The sequence below is a fragment of the Colletotrichum abscissum genome, assembly GCF_030869225.1.
Source record: "Colletotrichum abscissum strain IMI 504890 chromosome Unknown Scaffold_69.1, whole genome shotgun sequence".
NCBI lineage: Eukaryota > Fungi > Ascomycota > Sordariomycetes > Glomerellales > Glomerellaceae > Colletotrichum > Colletotrichum abscissum.
The window spans coordinates 54,046-74,073 of NW_026850513.1; the positions used below are offsets into that span (position 1 = coordinate 54,046).

General features: G+C 29.7%; 5 protein-coding genes across 5 annotated transcripts; 4 read left to right on the forward strand and 1 right to left on the reverse strand.

The window, feature by feature from the left end:
• Nucleotides 1–247: 247 nt before the first annotated feature.
• On the reverse strand, nt 248–1,033 carry CABS01_15554 (pre-mRNA-splicing factor ISY1; the record flags this gene model as incomplete). The annotated part of the gene is made up of 2 exons (XM_060548889.1): nt 248–985; nt 1,031–1,033. 2 exons carry the CDS (start codon nt 1,031–1,033, stop codon nt 248–250), a joined length of 741 nt encoding a protein of 246 aa, XP_060391681.1.
• A 342-nt stretch (nt 1,034–1,375) lies between these two features.
• CABS01_15555 (uncharacterized protein) lies at nt 1,376–4,345 on the forward strand (the record flags this gene model as incomplete). The annotated part of the gene is made up of 2 exons (XM_060548890.1): nt 1,376–4,252; nt 4,310–4,345. 2 exons carry the CDS (start codon nt 1,376–1,378, stop codon nt 4,343–4,345), a joined length of 2,913 nt encoding a protein of 970 aa, XP_060391682.1.
• Nucleotides 4,346–15,077: 10,732 nt separating this feature from the next.
• CABS01_15556 (uncharacterized protein) lies at nt 15,078–15,236 on the forward strand (the record flags this gene model as incomplete). Its single annotated transcript, XM_060548891.1, has 1 exon — nt 15,078–15,236. A coding segment is annotated over one exon (159 nt), but the record flags the coding sequence as incomplete, so codon positions are not given.
• Nucleotides 15,237–16,688: 1,452 nt separating this feature from the next.
• On the forward strand, nt 16,689–16,832 carry CABS01_15557 (uncharacterized protein; the record flags this gene model as incomplete). Its single annotated transcript, XM_060548892.1, has 1 exon — nt 16,689–16,832. A coding segment is annotated over one exon (144 nt), but the record flags the coding sequence as incomplete, so codon positions are not given.
• A 396-nt stretch (nt 16,833–17,228) lies between these two features.
• Nucleotides 17,229–17,381, forward strand: CABS01_15558 (uncharacterized protein; the record flags this gene model as incomplete). Its single annotated transcript, XM_060548893.1, has 1 exon — nt 17,229–17,381. A coding segment is annotated over one exon (153 nt), but the record flags the coding sequence as incomplete, so codon positions are not given.
• Nucleotides 17,382–20,028: the final 2,647 nt, after the last annotated feature.

Consider the following 20,028-nt stretch of genomic DNA (forward strand, 5'->3'; position numbering starts at 1 on the left):
GTAAGCGCTTTTCGATAAATACTTGATTCAATATAGACTCCATTTGAGCTCACACAAATAGCATTTTTGGTATTCGATTAGCCGTAAACCCTCCAAGAACGCCAGCCATCATTTCAGGCTATGACTGAACCCCAAACTTTGCAATATGATACAGCAGCGACACGACCTCTCGAAAAACACCAGTGACCCTCCAAAAAGATCAAAGCAGTTCTCATCGTAACCGAAAAGGCAGCGCGCGGGTTGGCTGCTATAATTGGTCCAAGAGCTTCTGCCGCCGCCTGTTGATCAACTCTTCTTGCACCTCCTCCAGCGTCGGCAGCTCCCAGCCCTTTCCGTCGCCTGTGTCACCCGGCAAAGCCTCCCAGTCAGGCGGCAATTGCTGCTTTCCGGTCTTTGCCATGTGCGCGAGGGCCTCTTCCTCCTTTGCGAGCTCATACGCTAGCAACTCCGGGTCCTCCTCATCTGGCGCGTAACCGTAGTACGCCGCATCGACCTGTTTCCGCAAGTCGTCCCTCGTCTCCAGCGGTTTTTCGTTTGTAGCCTTTGCCTTGGCTGCATCGAATAGTTCCTTCACTCCGGGCAGATCTCGCGCGCGCCCAAAATATCGATAGCCTTTTCCACCTCCTGGTATCTCTCGTCCCTCTTCGTCGTATATCTTGCCGCCTCCACGCATGTAATTAGGTCCACCAAGATTTCGTATTTGTACCTCCCACATGTACTTTTCCCTCATCAGCTTGTTGATTTCGTCATTGAGGTCGCGAATCTGGTAGTCACTGAGGGCGGTATCTTGAATCTTGGAGACCTTGCGCGAGATCTCCTTCAAGACTTGGCCACGCCACTTCTCGCATGACGGTATCGAATCGACCTCGGTGATCACTCTTGGTCGTCTTGTCCGGCCGATGTCGATAATGCCCAGGTCCGCTGCTTGCGCTTCGCGAAAGCGAAACAGCATGGACTGCGCCTTTTCCGAGTTTCGCGCCTGCGCCTATTAGCATTATCCAACTTGAACATGCACGGGAGATTCACATACCATTATGAGAGCTTTGGCTACGGGATAGAGCGCTGAGCTTCGAGCGAATGTGATTTGGTTTGGCTTTGGAAGAGAGGATCGCACGGCAGGGCAACTTCGTCTTCTGAAAGCTTTCGGTCGTCAATGTTGCGCGCCTGGCACGGGCCTTCCCCCACATCCAATCAGCCACGCCTCCAACAGAAATATGGGGCCTTCCACTGCGGGCGAGGTACGCTGTGCTTTGTACACTAATCGTACAGCACTGCTCCTACCACCACTAAACCACCACCAAGTGACGTGCGAGCTTCACACACTTTTGGAGCTGTCCAACTCCACGACAAGCTCAAAGCACCACACCCCATCACCATGCGCCTTACGACGCTGCTTCTCGCAGCTACGTCGCTCGTCGGCGCGGTGTTTGTTGACGAGGTTGGCGACATCGATTACCACCACGAGCTCGTCGGCGTCCCTCAGGTCGAGACCACCCTATTCCACAAGCCCCGGCGCGACGATAAGGCTTCGTTACTCTACACACTCAGCGATGTTGGCGTGCTCGGAGCCGTCAATCCCAGCAACGGCGCGGTCGTCTGGCGTCAATTCCTGACGGGCAACATCACGAATGGAGGTGGACACTTGCGAGCGGCTGAGGACGAGGATTGGGTTGTGTCTGCGTACGGAAGCTCAGTACATGCCTGGAACGCCTTGTCCGGCAGGAACGCCTGGTGGATCGACTTCGTGGGTACAATCAAGGATTTGGAAGTCATGGAGATGACAGAAAACGGACGCAAGGATGTGCTGGCGCTTTTCGAAGAGGAGGATGGCTCTACTGTCATGAGAAGACTCAACGGAGCTGACGGAACTGTTGTTTGGGAGAACAAGGATGCGTCCAAAACCATCCCGCTCCAGGTATCCAACAACATCGAGAAGATCTTTGTTGTCAGCCTTTACGGAAACGACGGTATGTGGGCTGTGAGAGTCTCCGTCCATGACACCCTCACTGGAAAGCGCATCGACGATATCAGCCTCGGCAGCAAAGGCGACGTGACAGATAAAAGAGACGTCATGTTCGTTGGCGCCAACTCCGCGTCTCCCATCGTCGCCTGGCTCGATAGCGATCACACGAAGCTCAAGGTCAATGTTCTGGGAACCAAGTCGAAGCAGGAGTTTGCCCTCCCGTTTCCCAGGACTCTTGATGTAGCTATCCATGCCCCGCATCATCTCAACGCAGAGCCGCATTTCTTGGTGCACAGCAGATCCTCTGACAGCCACAAGGGCGAGGTCTACCACGTCAACATTAAGAACAATGCCGTAACCAAGCACCACGATCTGCCTGTGCTTCCTGGACTGGGCGCTTTCTCGACTAGCTCCGAAGGCGCCAACGTGTGGTTCACGCGCATCACCGAAGAGGAGGTTATCCTTACCTCGTCAAGCTCGCACGCCATCCTCGGAAAATGGGCCTTTAGGGAAGGAAACGAGAGATTCGCGGCTCTTCACGCCGTATCCGAGGTTATCAAGAAGGCTGCGGACAACTTTGCTGTCCGCTGCGCAGCTGTTACTACTCTGGATGACTGGGTTTTGGTCCGCAACGGTGAAGAGGCCTGGGTTCGCCCCGAAGGTCTTACCGGAGGTGTGGCCGCGGCCTTCGCAGAGATCCCCGAAAGCGAGGACCTCGCCAAGACCCTTGAAGCCGAGGCACACGACAACGTCCTGTCTGCTTACATCCACCGTGTCCAACGCCACTTCGATGACCTCGCCTATCTGCCCGACTATCTCGCCTCCATCCCCCAGCGTCTGGTTAGCAGTATCACCGGAGCTGAGATTACCTCAAAGACAGAGGGTCTTTCTCGCGATGCCTTCGGCTTCAACAAGATCGTGGTTCTGGTGACCAGACGCGGCAAGCTTTTCGGTATTGATATCGGCAAGCATGGCAAAGTCATCTGGAAACTTCACGCTGTCGATATCGCCCCCTGGAACACCTGGGATATCAAGGGCATCTTCGTTGAGGATGCCAAGTCCACCGTCACTGTTCGAGGCCACTTTGGCGATTACGTTATAGCCAAGACAGACACTGGAAAGATGGTTGACTCTATGCCTGAAGGCTCCTGGGTGCAAACTCAAGCTGCCGTCATTGTCGATAGCCCTTCAGGACCGTGGCTCGCCCCCGTTGGAGTTGGAGGTGCCATCGGCGACGTCCCTGCTGCATGGATACCCACACAAACTGTCGTCGTTCGTGGCTTGAAGGGCGAGCTGAAGGGCCTGACCTACATCGATGAGGAAGGCACAGGCAAGGAACAGGTTGCTTGGGAGTTCTCTGCGCCAACGGGCTTCGACATCGTCAACATCGCAACCCGCCCCGTCCACGATCCCATTGCTTCCATCGGACGTGTTCTTGGCGATAGACGCGTCAAGTATAAGTACCTGAACCCCAACACGATTGTTGTTTCTGCCTACAGCAACGCCAAGTCTTCTCTCAACGTATACCTGATTGACTCGGTCTCGGGCGCTGTCCTCCACTCCACTACCCATGAGGGAGTTGATGGCAACAAGAATATCGAATGCACACTCGCTGAGAACTGGTTCGCCTGCTCGTTCTTCGGGCAGTATTCTCTGAAGGATGATGCCGGCCAGCCTCTCTCTGGACAAACCCTGAAGGGCAACCAGATCGTGGTCTCCGACTTGTACGAGAGCGAGTACGCCGATGACCGAGGCCCGCTTGGTGATGCTGCCAACTTCTCCTCTACCGAGCCTGTCGATACCCCGACCGGCGTACCCCTTCCCTCAGTGATCAGCCAAGCTTGGATCTTGTCTGCCCCTCTGGCCGCTCTTGCCGTCACGCAGACCCGCCAGGGCATCACCAGCCGACACGTCCTAGGCTACCTGCCTGAGTCTCACGCCATTGTCAGTCTTCCCCGCCAGCTCCTTGAGCCGAGACGTCCAGTCGGACGCGACCCGACACCCGCGGAGATGGAGGCCGAGGGCCTGATCAGGTACCACCCCGCCATTGAGATCGACCCCAGACAAGTCATTACCCACCAGCGCGATGTCATTGGCGTGCAGAAGATCATTACCTCGCCCACCGTTGTGGAGAGCACCAGCTTGGTCTTCTCCTACGGCGTCGACGTCTTTGGAAGCCGTGTCGCGCCTAGCTTTGCGTTTGATATCCTCGGCAAGGGCTTCAACAAGATTAGCCTGATTTCGACTGTTCTTGCGCTCACTGTTGGTGTCACTGTGTTGGGACCCATTGTAAGTTTATATCTCCCGCAAATATTTTCGCGGATCATTTGCTAACAAGAGGAATAGGTTCGCAAGAAGCAGACCAACTTGCGTTGGGCGTAGATAAAAGTATTGTATGATATCATGATATAATAGAGTCGTTTGAGTTTGTGCAATGATGTCCCTGCATGTGTCCTTACAACCACCTTTACTTGCTGTCTACGAATGGTATTGTCGACCCAAAGTCGCGAAAACGGGAATAAGTTGCCATCAACAGTGCACTACTCCAAAAGGCCTCTTGTGACTACCTAGGATTGCGCCTAGATGTAGCCGTAGTCCCATGCTTTACTGTAGGATGTGATAATGGACCAGCTTCCACAACCCGTTCTGCGCGATGCATACGTGTGAAGTGAAAAGTCTAGACCGTCCTGAAAAGGGGCACCTCAACTGTCAATATGAAGCTGGCCACGATCTGGCGACTTGGTTTCCTGCCGGCCAAGAGTGTTCACCTCTACGTGTTTCTACACAATCATGAACGCATGAACTATTGACTTTAGGAAGTGTTCAACACAGTCAGTTGCATCCTACCTTACCGGGGGCGTATAAGGGAATATATTAATTAAGAATATTAATATAGTCGCGCGACTCTATATTACTACTATTAAATAAGATACTATTACTTATTCTATAGTAATAGTAATATATATAATAATTATATATATAGTAATAATTATTTAAAAATAACCGAGAGTTTTAGGAGTTATAAATAGGGTATTAGGGGACCGTATTAAGGGGTAATCCCGGGGCTCGGGGTATATAGATACTAATATATTTAAATAAATATATTAATATACTATTACTTATATATATTATAATATTATTATAAATGCGCGGATGTCGCGGCTACTTATACCTCTAAGTAAAATCTTTAAAGTTAAACCTCTAAGTTTATTAAATATTATTACTATCCTTATCGAATTTAAAGAAATAGTCTAGTAAGTAAGATAATATAAATATATAATCTAGATTTATTAATACGAAAAAGTAAAGCCGCTTGCGATAGTTAACTTGCCTTATTACTTAGAAATCGTAATATTAAGGCGCCGCTACTACCTATAAAGTTCTTTAGTATTAAGTAGGTAAGCTATTTAGCCTCTTATAATTATAAGTATTAGAAATAAATAGTCTTACCTACTTAATACTTAGACATATAAAGTAGCTTACGATATAAATATATTAATATATAGTCAGACTAATAGTAATAGGGATATACTTATATAGTATTAAGTATATTATAGCTACTTAACTTATTACTCAACCTAGATACTATAGTTACGGATTTTAATAAAGTATAGCTTCTTAGGCTAGATAGTATTAATATTAATAATAATAAGTTATTTAAAGTAGCGCACCTTATATAAGTTAAGTATATAGTCCTTCTTATTTAAGATTTCTATAAGCGTAACGATAATAAAAATACGGCGTAAATTATATATTTTATAAACGAAGATATAATCGACGCGGCCTATTATAAACTATAAGTAGTTACTATTTATATACTTAACGTAGTTATTACGAGCGAAGATATATTAATAGAAATTATTAAAATAGAAGAATATTAATAATACCTCTTATTATTATAAGTAATATAAAGCTATTGCGAATACTACTTATATAATTAACGAATAATAGGGCGGTAATATTATAATAATACTAAATATCCTACGAATTTACAAAAGACCCGGGGGTATAACGAGAGTACTTAGAAAACCTTAATACTATAATAAAAGTAACTTAAAATTAGGGCCTATATTATAGTAATAAATTTCTTAAATTTTGTACCTCGTATATTTTAATAGTACGTAAATACGTAGTACTTAAAGTTTTTTTTTTTAGTTAAGGGCGATACTACGAAATAATATCCAATATCTAATTAATAAAATTACTTAAATCTATTAATTAAGAAATAAAAAGGTTAATTCGGGCCCCTTAGTAGATATTAATAACTCCTCCTTAGGCCCTAAATATTAATAGCCTTATCTCGCGGGCCTCGCCGGCCCTTAAAATACCTCGAATTACTAAGTATAAGACTTAACTAAGTAAATATAGTAAATAAGTAAATATAATAAATACTAGTATTTACTTATTTATAAAGCCGAAGTAGTTTAACTATTAAATAGCCTTATATCCGAAGTTTTAAATCTTATTATAGCCGTAATAGCGTACGTAAACTAAGTATAAGGCTCGTTTAAAGGTTTATAATATATTTATATCCTTAGTAAATAAAAGCTTATTTTTATTAATTAAGTACTATGCTTTATTAACTCGACTAATAATAATAAGATTATAATACTCTCCGTTTCTTTTAATAATACTCGCTAGTTTATTTTTATTAATAAGATCTTTTTATAGTTATATATCTTTTTTATTAATACGAAGTAGTACCCTATTAAATAATATTAGAGCCTTGTTATAGAGCTAGTATATTTAATAAATAAGCTTATTATTATTATAATAAAAAGTATTATAAAAAAAAAGCGCTACGTTATTTATATATTAACCTTTAATAATAAGATCTTTTTAATATTAATATAGTTTGTCTAAGTTATTATTATTTTAAACTATTTATATAACTATTAATAATAAATATATTATAAAGTAATAAACGTTAAGGGATATTATTATACCCCTTACTTACCTATGCTTATTCTTACTTAATAGTATATTTATATTTATAAATATTCTAAACTCCTTAGTAATAGCTTTATAATAAATACCTATATAGATATTCGGGTATACTGTATTTAATATATACCCTTTAGCTCTCTTATTAAGTAATACTAGTCCTTGCTTAGGCTTAGGTTTATTTTCTATTATATAAATAGGTAGTTAGGTTAACTATTATTTTACGTACTTAAAGATATTACGTAAAATAGGCTTAGTAAATAGCTATATATATTCCGATCTTAGTCCGACTTATAATTAATAGAAGGGCTATCGTAGTAATATTATCGAGCCCTAACGACTATTATTAATAGTATTTTATACTTAGGAGTTATTAATAATAGCTTAGTTAGTAATCTAGTAGAGTTATTAATATATTTTACGAACCTTAATAACGATACTTATTATATTCTTATAATTAGCTTTATTAATATTAATACTAACTAAGATACTATTTAACTTAGCTAATCTTATATAGGCCGTTATAATAAAATTAACGATATTATTATTAATTATATTACTTAGAAACTAGCTTTATATAATATTTATAAACTTAGGGTAGATATAATACGGGATTAAAAAGCTCTAAAATAAGCCCGGGGTAATAACTAATTAATAAGTATTTATTATTAAGGAGTAATTATAAAAATAATAAAGCGGCGATTATAAATACTCTTAGCTTAGTAAAAAGGACTAGATACGTAGTGCGCGAGTATACTCTTTATATCCCTACGTAATAAGGATATTATTAAGTAGTATATTATATATTAGCTTAACAAGGCCCTAATATTTAGAATAAATAGGATCTAAAAAATATAAAAAGATTAAGTTTAATGTAAAAATAATAAATACTAGTATAGGTATTTTTTTTATAATACCCTACGCTTTTTTATATTAATTACGAAAGGCTATTATTATAAAATTATTTATATCCTTATATATAATTATATATTAATAATAATAGTACCTATAAGTAACTATATCGAAATTTAGAACTAACTCCGGGTTATTATTATTCTTTTATAAATTACTAATAAAATAAAAATAATAAAACTTATTTACTTAAGTATTTCTAAATTTACTATTCTTATCCTATTATAATATATCCTTAATATAATAAAAAATCGGCGCGATTATAATATAGTACTTATTATTAATATACGACTTAATACTACGATCGAGCTTAGCTAGGGATTAGAATACTTTAATAGTATTATTAAAGTTCGAACTATATAAACTAAGTATAAGAGGGAAGATATTAGCTTAACGGAGTCGATCTTTTACTTAGAGCTTAGTAATTATTATATATATACTTATAAGAGTACGATATAAGTTACGATATATGCTAAAATTATTAATAAAGTATATAATTAGATAGCTATAGACCTTTATATCGAACTTATCCTAATCTTTAAATATCTCTTAACTATACGTTTTAAACTCTAACTTTGCGCAAATTAAGTACGTATATATTAAGGAAATTAGATCTTTAAATATATAGCGCTATACTTATTAAATAATAAGCTTATAGTCGTTTAGTACTAGGTACTTAATAAACTTTTTAAACTTCTATTTCTATCTTATATCGAGGCTTAGATTAGTTATAATCTTACTAAAGAAGTAATTATATACTATATTATTATTAATTATATTAGCTATATTCTCCTTGGGGATAAAAATAACCTCGTTTATAATAATTATCTTATCGTCGTTTTAAGTATAACCTTCGTTATTATAAAAAGGATACTTCGGGATTATCTCTAAGTATTAATTATTAATATAAAAAAAGATCTCTTAAATCTAAATTATAATATTACCCTTCTTAGTAATATAGAAGTCCTCTTAATAATTATAGTCAATAATATAGATATAACCGTAATATAGCTTCTCTTTATTTAGTTAGTTAGCTTTTTAATAAATATAAAAAGGGTCGAGGTACTAATATATAATAAAGTTTAATAATAAGACTATATTAGTCTCTTTATTCTCGTTATTAATAATATAAGCGAACTCGCTAAATATAATATGTACTAATAATACCTAGCTATATAACTTAAAAAGCTTAATAAGTATATTAACGAAATATACTAATCCTCGATATATATTATTAGCTACGTTAAATAATAAGAAGTTAATAAATATTACTTAAGGGTTAATAATAAATAAGTCTAATATAATACCCCTTTTTATAATCTCCTATTTATTTAACTTATAAAATACTCGTATTATAAAAAACTTCTTAAGTATTAGCGGTATTTTTACTTTTTATATAAATATTAAAAAGAACTTTTAAAAAATACGGTTTTTTAAAAATACTAACTATATAAGGAGCTTTTTAATAACTTACTTAGTAACTCCTTTAATATTAAAAAAAATAAAAAAAAGTTAGTAAAGAGTAGTATACTTTATACAATTATTACTAAAGGTATAAAAAAAAAGGCTAAGCCCGAGCTTAAAGTTTAATAGCTAAATAAATTTATTTTAATAATAAGGGATTAATTTTAAAATATTATTATTAAGTTCTTAAAACCCTTATATTACTATACGCTCCTTTAAAAGAGGGCTAGTATAGATAATAATATAATCCTTTATAAAAAAGAAAGTATTATCCTCGTTATTAGTTTTATTAAAGGGCCGGGTCTCTAAGTTATTAATATTATTTTTAAGGATATAATTATTATACGCCCTAATAACGTTAGCTTCTTTTTTATTAAATCTAGTTAGTAAATTACCGTTAGCCCTAGCTTTATTAACTTTATTAAGGTTAATATTATTAAAATTAATTATACTGCTTAGGTATAGCATAGTTAGTAATATCCTAATTATCCTTATTAAGGCTCGTAGCTTATTTATAGTATATATAAAATCTATATTAAATACGTCACTCTTATCCTCTATATTATCCTCTATATTATTATTTATCTTAACGTTTACTTAGTAACTAATATTAGCTTCTATTCTTATATTAATATTACTATTTTCGTTTTAAAGTTAAGAGACTAGTTAGTTAATATCTAACTAAGATACCTCGTTAGTACTAAGCTAGGGGGCCCTTTAATAATAACCTAGGGTAATATCGTCCGTAAGCGCATTAATAAAAAGCTTTTTATATTTACTTATTATCGTAGTAAGTAGGTAGAGGTATCTCGTATATCTATATTATTTTTTTAATAATAGATTTAACGTAGTTAGGTTTATAAAATATTTATAATAAGTATTAGAAAGGTAGAGGTTAAGAAGTTAATTAGAAAAAAGAGGTCGACTATTTAGAGGAAGGAGGTTATAAAAGTAGGGTTACGTAACTCCTACCGAGCTAACTAGGCTCTTACTGAGCCGGTATACCTCTATTATTATTAGGTGTATATTTATATTTCTATTATTAATTTACTTACTTACTACTACCTAGGCTATTTATTAATTTTATTTTTTTAACTACTTAATTCTCGCGTTTATACGTGCTCGCTAAGTAAGAAAAAAAAATTAATTTATTTAGCCTTTTACCCGCGCTTCTAAACCTTTTTTTTTTATTTTATTTTATACCTACTACCTTATTATAAGTTAGTTTATTAAATCGATATAAATAGCTTACTTACTTTTTTATTACTTAACTTACTTTACTTATTACGTATCCTTACTCTACCTACTTATAATATACTACTTACTATATCCTTATAATTAATTACTATACCTCCCCGTAATTAAGTTAGAAGAGGTAGTAGAAGTAATAAGCGTAAAAAGAATACGTATTACTCTATTAGAGCTTAGTCTTAGGCTAAGTATAACGAGTCCTTTTTTATTAAGTAGTAGTAATAGTAGCTATATAATAAGGAGCCTAAGTATAAGGAGCCTAAGTATAAAGAGCTAGAGCCTAAGCCTAAGCCCGAGGTTATATAAATTAACCCTACTCTACTACCTCCCCTAGAGACCCCTTTTACTTATTAAATAAATATTATAATTACTCTTCCTATTTATTTTAATATTATCTAACTAATATATTTTATTAGAATACCTTAATTACTAAGGTTATTAATTATAATTAGTATATTATCGCCTTAGCTATTAGTAACCCCGGCTTCTTCTTTAAAGCTTATTACGTTAATAATATTACTCTTAAAAATACTCCGGACTAGCGCCTTATTATTAATAACAATAGTACCCTTATCCTTTTTAATAATAATACCCCCCCTAAAAAAACTAAAAAGGGTAGTAAGAAGGCTATTATTAAGAAGGTTAATAACCTTATAATTATTATTAATACGGTATACGCTCTTATTAATATCCCTAAGGAGACTCGTATTATATTACGTAATAGGTTAGATTTAGAGTACCGCTAGAACTAGCTCCTTTTTTATAATAATAAGTTTATTATAAATACTATTTATAAAGTATTTAAGGATTATACCTTATTATTTAAAGAGGTTATCGAGCTCTATAAGCTTATTATAACCTAATATATATAACTAAGACTAGGGCCCGCCCCGTAGGCTTATAGCGGCTATAGTATATTATATATATAAAAATACGGGAATATAGGGCGACTCTTACGGAACGGAAGAACTATAAATAAGTTACGTATAGATAAGAAGTAGTAATTACGTAATAAGGTAATTATTATAATTACTCTAAGTAATCGCTTATTAATATTTACTAAGCAATTACTTAATAAATAAGAGTAATTATTAATAAAAGATATATTTATAAATAGACTTATATATAATATAGACTTAAGCTAGGCTTAAAAATAGACTTTTTATAGCTTTTTTAATAATTAACTTAGTATTAGATCTTACGATCGCTTTTAATTATTTTTATTAAAAACCCTTTTTAATAAGTTTACGATTAATTATTAAAGCCTTACTTATTTTATAATTTATAAATATAGCTTTAGGGAAGCTATTTATAATTACAATACTATTTACTTAGTACTCGTAGCCTTAACTTTTATTAATATACTTATTATAACTAGCTAGTTATAATATTTTAATTACTCCTATTTAATAAGTTTATTTTTTAAAAGATTAACTAAATAGTACGAATATATTAACTATTAATAATAATAATATAATATAGCTTATTAAGGTAGTTATACTTACTATTTAATAATTATATAATATAATATTTAAACTTAAAAATAAGAATAAATAACTTTATACTTAGTTTATAGCGCCCTAATTTCTTTTAATATTTAAAGCTAAGTACCCTAAACCGGAACTTTATAACGGGTCCCCGGATACTTTTTAAAAATTCTTTACCTAAACTAGGGTTTATTTACGCTACTATAAGACCTCTTTTATTATTAAAATAAATAAGGTTTATTACGTAACTTTATTTTTTAAAAAGGATACCCTTACTTAGTTCGAACTTTTTATAAGAGACTATTTTAAGAACGAATATAATATTTAAAATAAAAATACTAAAAAGATCTTTAATAATTATAACGAGTTTAAAAAAAGACTTAAAAAAACCTTTAGTAACCCTAATAAAAAACAAATTACTAAATAAAAGCTTATAATTTTTATATAAAAAGGGTTAGCTAATAAGTATATTTTTAAATTTAAATAGATTATTTTTAAGCTCAATTAGAATAATAAAGTACTTATAATAGCTTTTTATCGTAGCTTAAAAAAAGAAATTAAAAATAACCTCTTTTATTAGGACCAACTTAATAAACTCTATAATTATATCGATATAATTATTAAGATTAATAATTAATTTTACGAACAATACTTTAAATAAAAAGGATAAAATACTTAAAATAACCGAGCTAAATTTAATAGTAGACGTAAGTATAAACTAATAACTACTATAATAGGGTATTATAGCGGACTAATAAACCTTAGCATTACTAAAAAGGAATAACCTCGCTAAAAAAAAGATTTTAAATACTATAACTACGATAAACTAGGATATATAGCTAGAGATTATTAATAACCTAAGCGTATTTAATACTAACCTATTTTAAAAAAACGAGTTAATATTATAAATAAAAAAACCCCCTATAAGTAACTCTTATAAATAGCTTATTACGACGATAATTATTTTACTTACTAAGATAGTAAAGAATAAATAGGATAATACCTAAAGCGACTTAAAAATAAGGGATAATTTAATACTATACTATCCGTTCGGACCTTAGTAATAATAATAATAAAAAAAGATATCCGCTTACTAACCCTATACTTTTAAAAAGAATAATATTAAATATATTATTACGCTCTCTTAGATTTATAAGAATATAAAAAAAAAGCTAAAATAGACCCTATTATAAAAAATATACTTTATTTTTTTAAAAGACGAATTAAGTAAAGATGCTTAGTTAATATAAAAGAGTAGCTCTTTAAATTTAAAAAAAGAAGACCTAATACTAAAAAAATTATAAATAGCCTCGTTTATATAATACGACGAAACTATATAAACTAGAAATAATTTATTAAGTTTAAAAAAAGACTCGATCTAAATAAAATCCTAACTAAGTCTATTTATATAATATAAAAAGTAGATAGTAATAAAAAATTTATTTATAAAGTTAAAAAATAACTTAAAAACCTCTCGTATAAAAATAAGATTAAAATAATTAAAAAACTAACTCTTAACTTTAGAATTATAAAGGAAAGAAAAATTAATTTTAACTTTAAAAAAAAAGATATTAAAATAAGAACTAGTTTTTTCTATTTTAATAAAGTAAAATTACTCTATAATTCGGATAAACTTTATAACGTTACTTAATAACGTACTTAAATAGAGATTAATTATAAAGTATTACTTAGCGTTAATAATATTAATTTTAAAGAGGACAACGACGAACTACGGTATAAGTATATTTATTTATTTAAAAATAACTAAACTATTTAGTTTTATAGAACTAAAGAACGCGAAAAGGTTATAATAACCCCCTATATAAATAAGAATTACTTTTTACTTAACTCTAAAGACCCTTTTTATAAGGAATTATTTTAGGTAGAATGCTTAGATAATAAATATTTTTAGTACCTTATATATAAATAAAATAGTTACTTTTATTTATAAAAACGTAATAATAAGCTTATTAAAGATATTTATATAAAAGACTAACTACTTAGTTAGACGTTACTAAGTTTTAATAATAATAATAGAATAATATTTAACCTAAACCCTAGCTTTTTTATAAAATACTTTAATAGCGAATATATAGAATAAGAAGATTATAAGTACGACTAATATTAAGTTTATTATATTAAAAAAGTTAAGGCTTAAAAAGAATAATAAGAACTACGTAAATAAAGTACTTAATAAAAAAAACGTATATTAAAAAACTAAGAAAGCTAATTATAAAAGAACGACGAAAGGTAAGAATAGAAAAAAAGTTCTTATATATAATTAGATAATATAATAACGTATACTTACGAATTAACCTCGATATTTACGGATAAGGATTAAATACTATTATTAATAATAGCGTATAAAAAAGTTATATTTTATTAAGGATAGTAAATAAACTTAACTTATTATAAATATAAAAAAATAACTTATATTAACTATAAATAGTAGAAAGAGAACGAGTTAATTATAACTATAAATAATAGAAAGAGAACGAGTTAATTATAACTATAAATATATTAATTAAGAGACCGTATACCTCTCGATATATATTAATAACTAATAAGAATAATTATAATACGATATTATAAAAATAAAAAATATTAACGTTATCCTAGGAATTTTATAGTTATAAAAATATAACTTATGGATAAATTAGACTACTAGCTAGGTTTTTTAAAAAAATCTAATTACTAAACGACTTAAAAAAAAGGGTTTAAACGGATTTTTAAGAACTCCTAAAAAACGAGAATAAATACGATATATAGCTTTTATTAAAATAGTAAAAAGCTCTAAGAAGTTTATAATTAGTATTAATAATTAAGGATTATAACGACTCTAAACTATACTTAAAGAGTACTAAATATATATAAAACTATTTATAGAATTTAAAAAAATAGGATTATTAGAATATAGTAGCTAGGATATAAAAATCGAGCTTAAAAAAGGGATATAACCTGGGTTCTATTTAATATACTTAATAAATTAAGAAGAATAAGAGTACCTTAACGAATATATTAATAAAAAACTCGAAAAGGAATATATTTAATTATTAAATTCTCCCGCTAAATTCCTTTTATTCTTTATATTAAAAAAGGGTAGAAAATTAAAACCTATTATTAATTATAAGAGACTTAATAAAATTATAAAAAAGAATTATTACCCCTTATTACTTATTACTAAGCTTAGAAATTTATTTTATAGAGCTAATTAGTTTATTATTATAGATCTTAAAAAAGTATTTAATTAGATTCGAATTAAAAAAAAAGATAAGTAGAAAATAGTATTCCGAACTCGTAGAGGACTTTTTAAGTATCTCGTTATACCCTTCGGACTTACTAATACTTTAATAACTTTTTAAATAATAATTAACTATATACTCTAGGAATATATTAATATCTTTATTATTATTTATATTAATAATATTCTTATCTTCTCCCCTAACTTTAAAATATATAAAAAATATATTTATATAGTATTTTAAAAGCTTTAAAATACTAAGCTATATACCGAACCCTCTAAGTACGAATTTTATATATAAAAAGTAAACTTCTTTAAATATACTATTATATTAAAATAAATCTATATATAAATATTAAAAATAAAAGTAGTTAGGGACTAGCCTATACTATAAAACGTTAAGGATATATAAGGATTCTTAGGATTCGTTAATTTTTATTAACGATTTTTTAAGGATTATATTAATATAATTAAACTCCTTAATAACCTAATATAAAAAGATACTCCCTTTGTTTAAGATCCTAAGTATAAAGAAGTATTTATTAAAATTAAGAATATAGTTGTTTTTAAACTAGTTATTATAATCTTAGACCCTTAAAAACCTTTCGAAATTAAGACTAATACCTTAGATTTTATTATAAGAGCGGTTTTAAAATAATAAAATAAATAAAAAAAGCTTTATTTATATTATTTCTATTTTAAAGCATTTTACGGAGTAGAATTAAATTAATAAATTTATAATAAAGAACTAATAATAATTATTAAAGTATTTTAAAAATAGAGACTATAATTATTTAGAACTAAGTACGAAGTTATAGTTTATATAAATTATAAGAACTTTATAAACTTTATAATAAATAAGAATTTAAATAAACAATAAGTTAAATAGAGCAAATTCCTATCTAAATATAACTTCTAAATTATTTATTAAAAAGGTTTAGAAAATAGTAGAGTAAACGCTCTTAATAAAAGACCTAATTATAAAGTCGTAATCCCTAAAAAAATATAAGTTATTTTTAAATAAGAGAAAGACGATAGTTTTATATTAATTACGAAGCTCTTTATAATAGCTAAAAAGATTAATATTAGTTTAATTAGAAAGATAATCCCTAAGCTTATTATAAAAATTTATAATATACTAATATATAGCTACTAAGGAATTATTAAAACGTAAAAACGGATTCGTTAGTATTACGATAAATCCGCTATACGCGCTAAAATTATAAAAATAATTAAGGACTACGTAATTTATAAATAAAATAAGAATAGCCCGTATAAGCTTTATAATAAGCTATAACTATTATAACTATTAATAAAAGTATAATAATTAATTATATAGGACTTTATTATTAAACTATTAAAGTTTAGAGAACTATTTATTAAAGTATAGTATAATAGTAATTTAGTTATAATTAATCGATTTACTAAGTTTATATATTTTATTCTTTATAAAGAATTAAGTACTATAAAAGACTTAGTATATATATTTACTAAGGTTATACTTTTAAACTATAATTTACTAAAAGAAATTATTTTTAATAGAGATAAGCTATTTATTTTAAAGTTTTAGAAATCCCTAATCTCGTAACTTAGTATAAACTATAAACTATTAATATTATTTTATTTATAAACTAATAAATAAATAGAAAGGATTAACTAGATCCTCGAAATATACTTTTATTATTATATAAACTACGATTAAAATAATTAAGTAGTATTTTTATTAATAGCCTAGTTTATATATAATAATATAATTAATAAAAATATAAAAAAATCTCCGTTTTATTTTAACTACGGATTCTAACTAATAGTATATAAAAAAGTATAATAAGGACTATAAGCTATAAAAACTATAATAAACGTAAGTAAACTTAAAGAAATCTATAGGTAAGCTTTATTAAACTTTGAGTTTATATAATAACGTATAAAAAAGAACGTAAATAGATTAAGGATTAGAAGACTATTTTTAAAAAAAGAGGATAGTACTTATTTCTTTTATTATAATATTAAAATAAAACGACTAAATAATAAATTAAATTATAAAAAACTTAGACTTTTCGAAATTATTAAAAAAGTTTTATTAGTTAATTATAAATTAAGATTACTAAATATAATATAATACTATCCCGTTTTTTATATCTTATTACTCAAACTTATATTAAGAGGTTTATATATAAAAAATTATATTATTATTAAACTAAACTAATTAGAGTACGAAATTAAATAAGTTATTAATTATAAAATTAAGAATAAAATACGGGAATTTCTAATTAAATAGAAAAACTACGGATATAAAAAAAATATATAGGAACTTGTTATGAACTTTTAGAACTCTTAGGAATCCCTTTTAAAATATTAAAATTAAAATTAAAACTAAAACTCTTAGTTATTATAATATCCTAGTTAATTATTTTAAAAGTATTACTAAACTATACCTCTTATATAGTAGCTAACTTATTTTTATTAATAATATTAAAAGGATTAGGAATTGCCTTTCTTTTTTTAAATACTATCCTTTTTTTTAAAAAAAACGATCTAACTTTAATAGAGACTAATCTATTTTAGCCTATATATAACGTAAGGCCTCTACCCGTTTTTAAAAAAAAAGCTCTTCTACTTCTTTTTTATATTCTAGCTTATTAACTTTAAATAAAAGACGATTTATTATAAATATAATTAATATAGAAAATACTAATAAAAAAAAAAGAAACTTACGATCGTATATAGTATTAATAGTTATATTATAAGAACGACTATAACGTATATATTTATAATACCTTAATTTACCCTTTAGTATTTTATATTTTCGCCCTAACGAATAATAAAATAAGTAAAGTATTACGATTTCGAATCCTCGCTCCTTAATTTTAAAAATAAGCTTTAATTAATAATATATTAAAAATCTAGTGAATATCTTAATATTTTAAAAAAATTGCTTAACGAGCCCTAACTTAGGCTATAACGACTTATTTATAAGTCTATAAAAATAAAACTTTTAAAAAGGAGACCTAATATTATAACTTAATATATATAACTAAGACTAGGGCCCGCCCCGTAGGCTTATAATAGCTATAATATACTATATATATAAAAATATAAGAATATAGGGCGACTTTTATAAAACGGAAAAACTATAAATAAGTTATATATAAATAAGAAATAGTAATTACGTAATAAAGTAATTATTATAATTACTCTAAGTAATTACTTATTAATATTTACTAAGCGATTACTTAATAAATAAAAATAATTATTAATAAAGGATATATTTATAAGTAGACTTATATATAATATAGACTTAAGCCGGGCTTAAGGATAAACTTTTTATAGCTTTTTTAATAATTAATTTAGTATTAAATCTTACGATCGCTTTTAGCTATTTTTATTAAGAACCCCTTTTAATAAGTTTATAATTAATTACCGAAGTTCTACTTATTTTACGATTTATAAATATAGCTTTAGGGAAGTTATTTACGATTACGATACTATTTACTTAGTACTTATAGCTTTAATTTTTATTAATATACTTATTATAACTAGCTAGCTATAATAAAGCTATGCGCTACTTAGTACTAGGACTTTTAATATAAGTTCCTTTTTACTTACTTTTTTAATTAGTATAATCGCTTTTTTAATAATTATACTAAGGTCTTCGAGCTATACTCTAAGCTTAATAATCTAAATAATAATACTAGCGCTCGCTAAACTATACGTAACCTATTACTTAACTAGCTAAATAAGATTATTTTATTACTATTTAGCGTTTTACTAAATTTTTTATTAATTACGAGGTTACTTTCCCTAACTAGTAGTCCTTACTTTACTACTTTATTTATATCGTTTTTATTACTTTAGTTCTTATAATATTTAAGTATATTAACTATAAAAAAGAGCTTAATAAAGATCTTCTTAAAGATAAGAAGTATATTACGGATAAGAACTTTTATATTAAGATCTATAATACTTATAAAGGCCTCGCTATTATAAAATACTTTACGAATATTAATAAAGAGCTCTTTATTTAAAAAAAAAGAGACTTTATTATTAATAGTCGTACCTCGGGTATTAAGCGTTATACTCGCTACTATATATAGGACGATAAGGCTCCCTTATTACCCCTTATTAACTATATTACTTAGGCTCTTATTTTTAGTTTTTATTTACTTAGACCTACCCCTAGTTCTTTTATTTTAAATATTAGTACTAGAGGTAGTCGTCTTTTTATATTTAACTTTATTAATAATATTACATAGACCGAGCTATATAATCCTTTTACTAATACTACTAATATTAGTAATTCCCATTATAACTTTAAAATAAATAGTACTTATAATACTTACGATTCTTAGACCCCCTACGAGTTAGCTAATAAGTCTAATACTATTACTATAACTAGTACTTTACTTAGCTCTCTTTTTATATAACGTAGCGCTCGCTATAATTAATCCGCTATATATTTACTTATTTAAGTACTCGGCTATTTTTATTTTTTTTAATATTAATATAGTACTAATTATATTATTTAAGTTCGACCCTCTCGCTTTAGTATAAAGAGATTAATACGGCTTATTATTAATATAACGGATATATAATAAGAAAATATAGAGGCTATAGGGAGGGAAGGAAGGATAATATATTAAAATATAAACTTAGGCTTAGGCTTAAGGGTTACGAGGTAGACTACTATAGAGGAGGATAAGTAGTATACTATTTACTAAGTAGTATATAGTCCCTTATTTAGAGGCAGGTCGGCGCTACTTATAGCC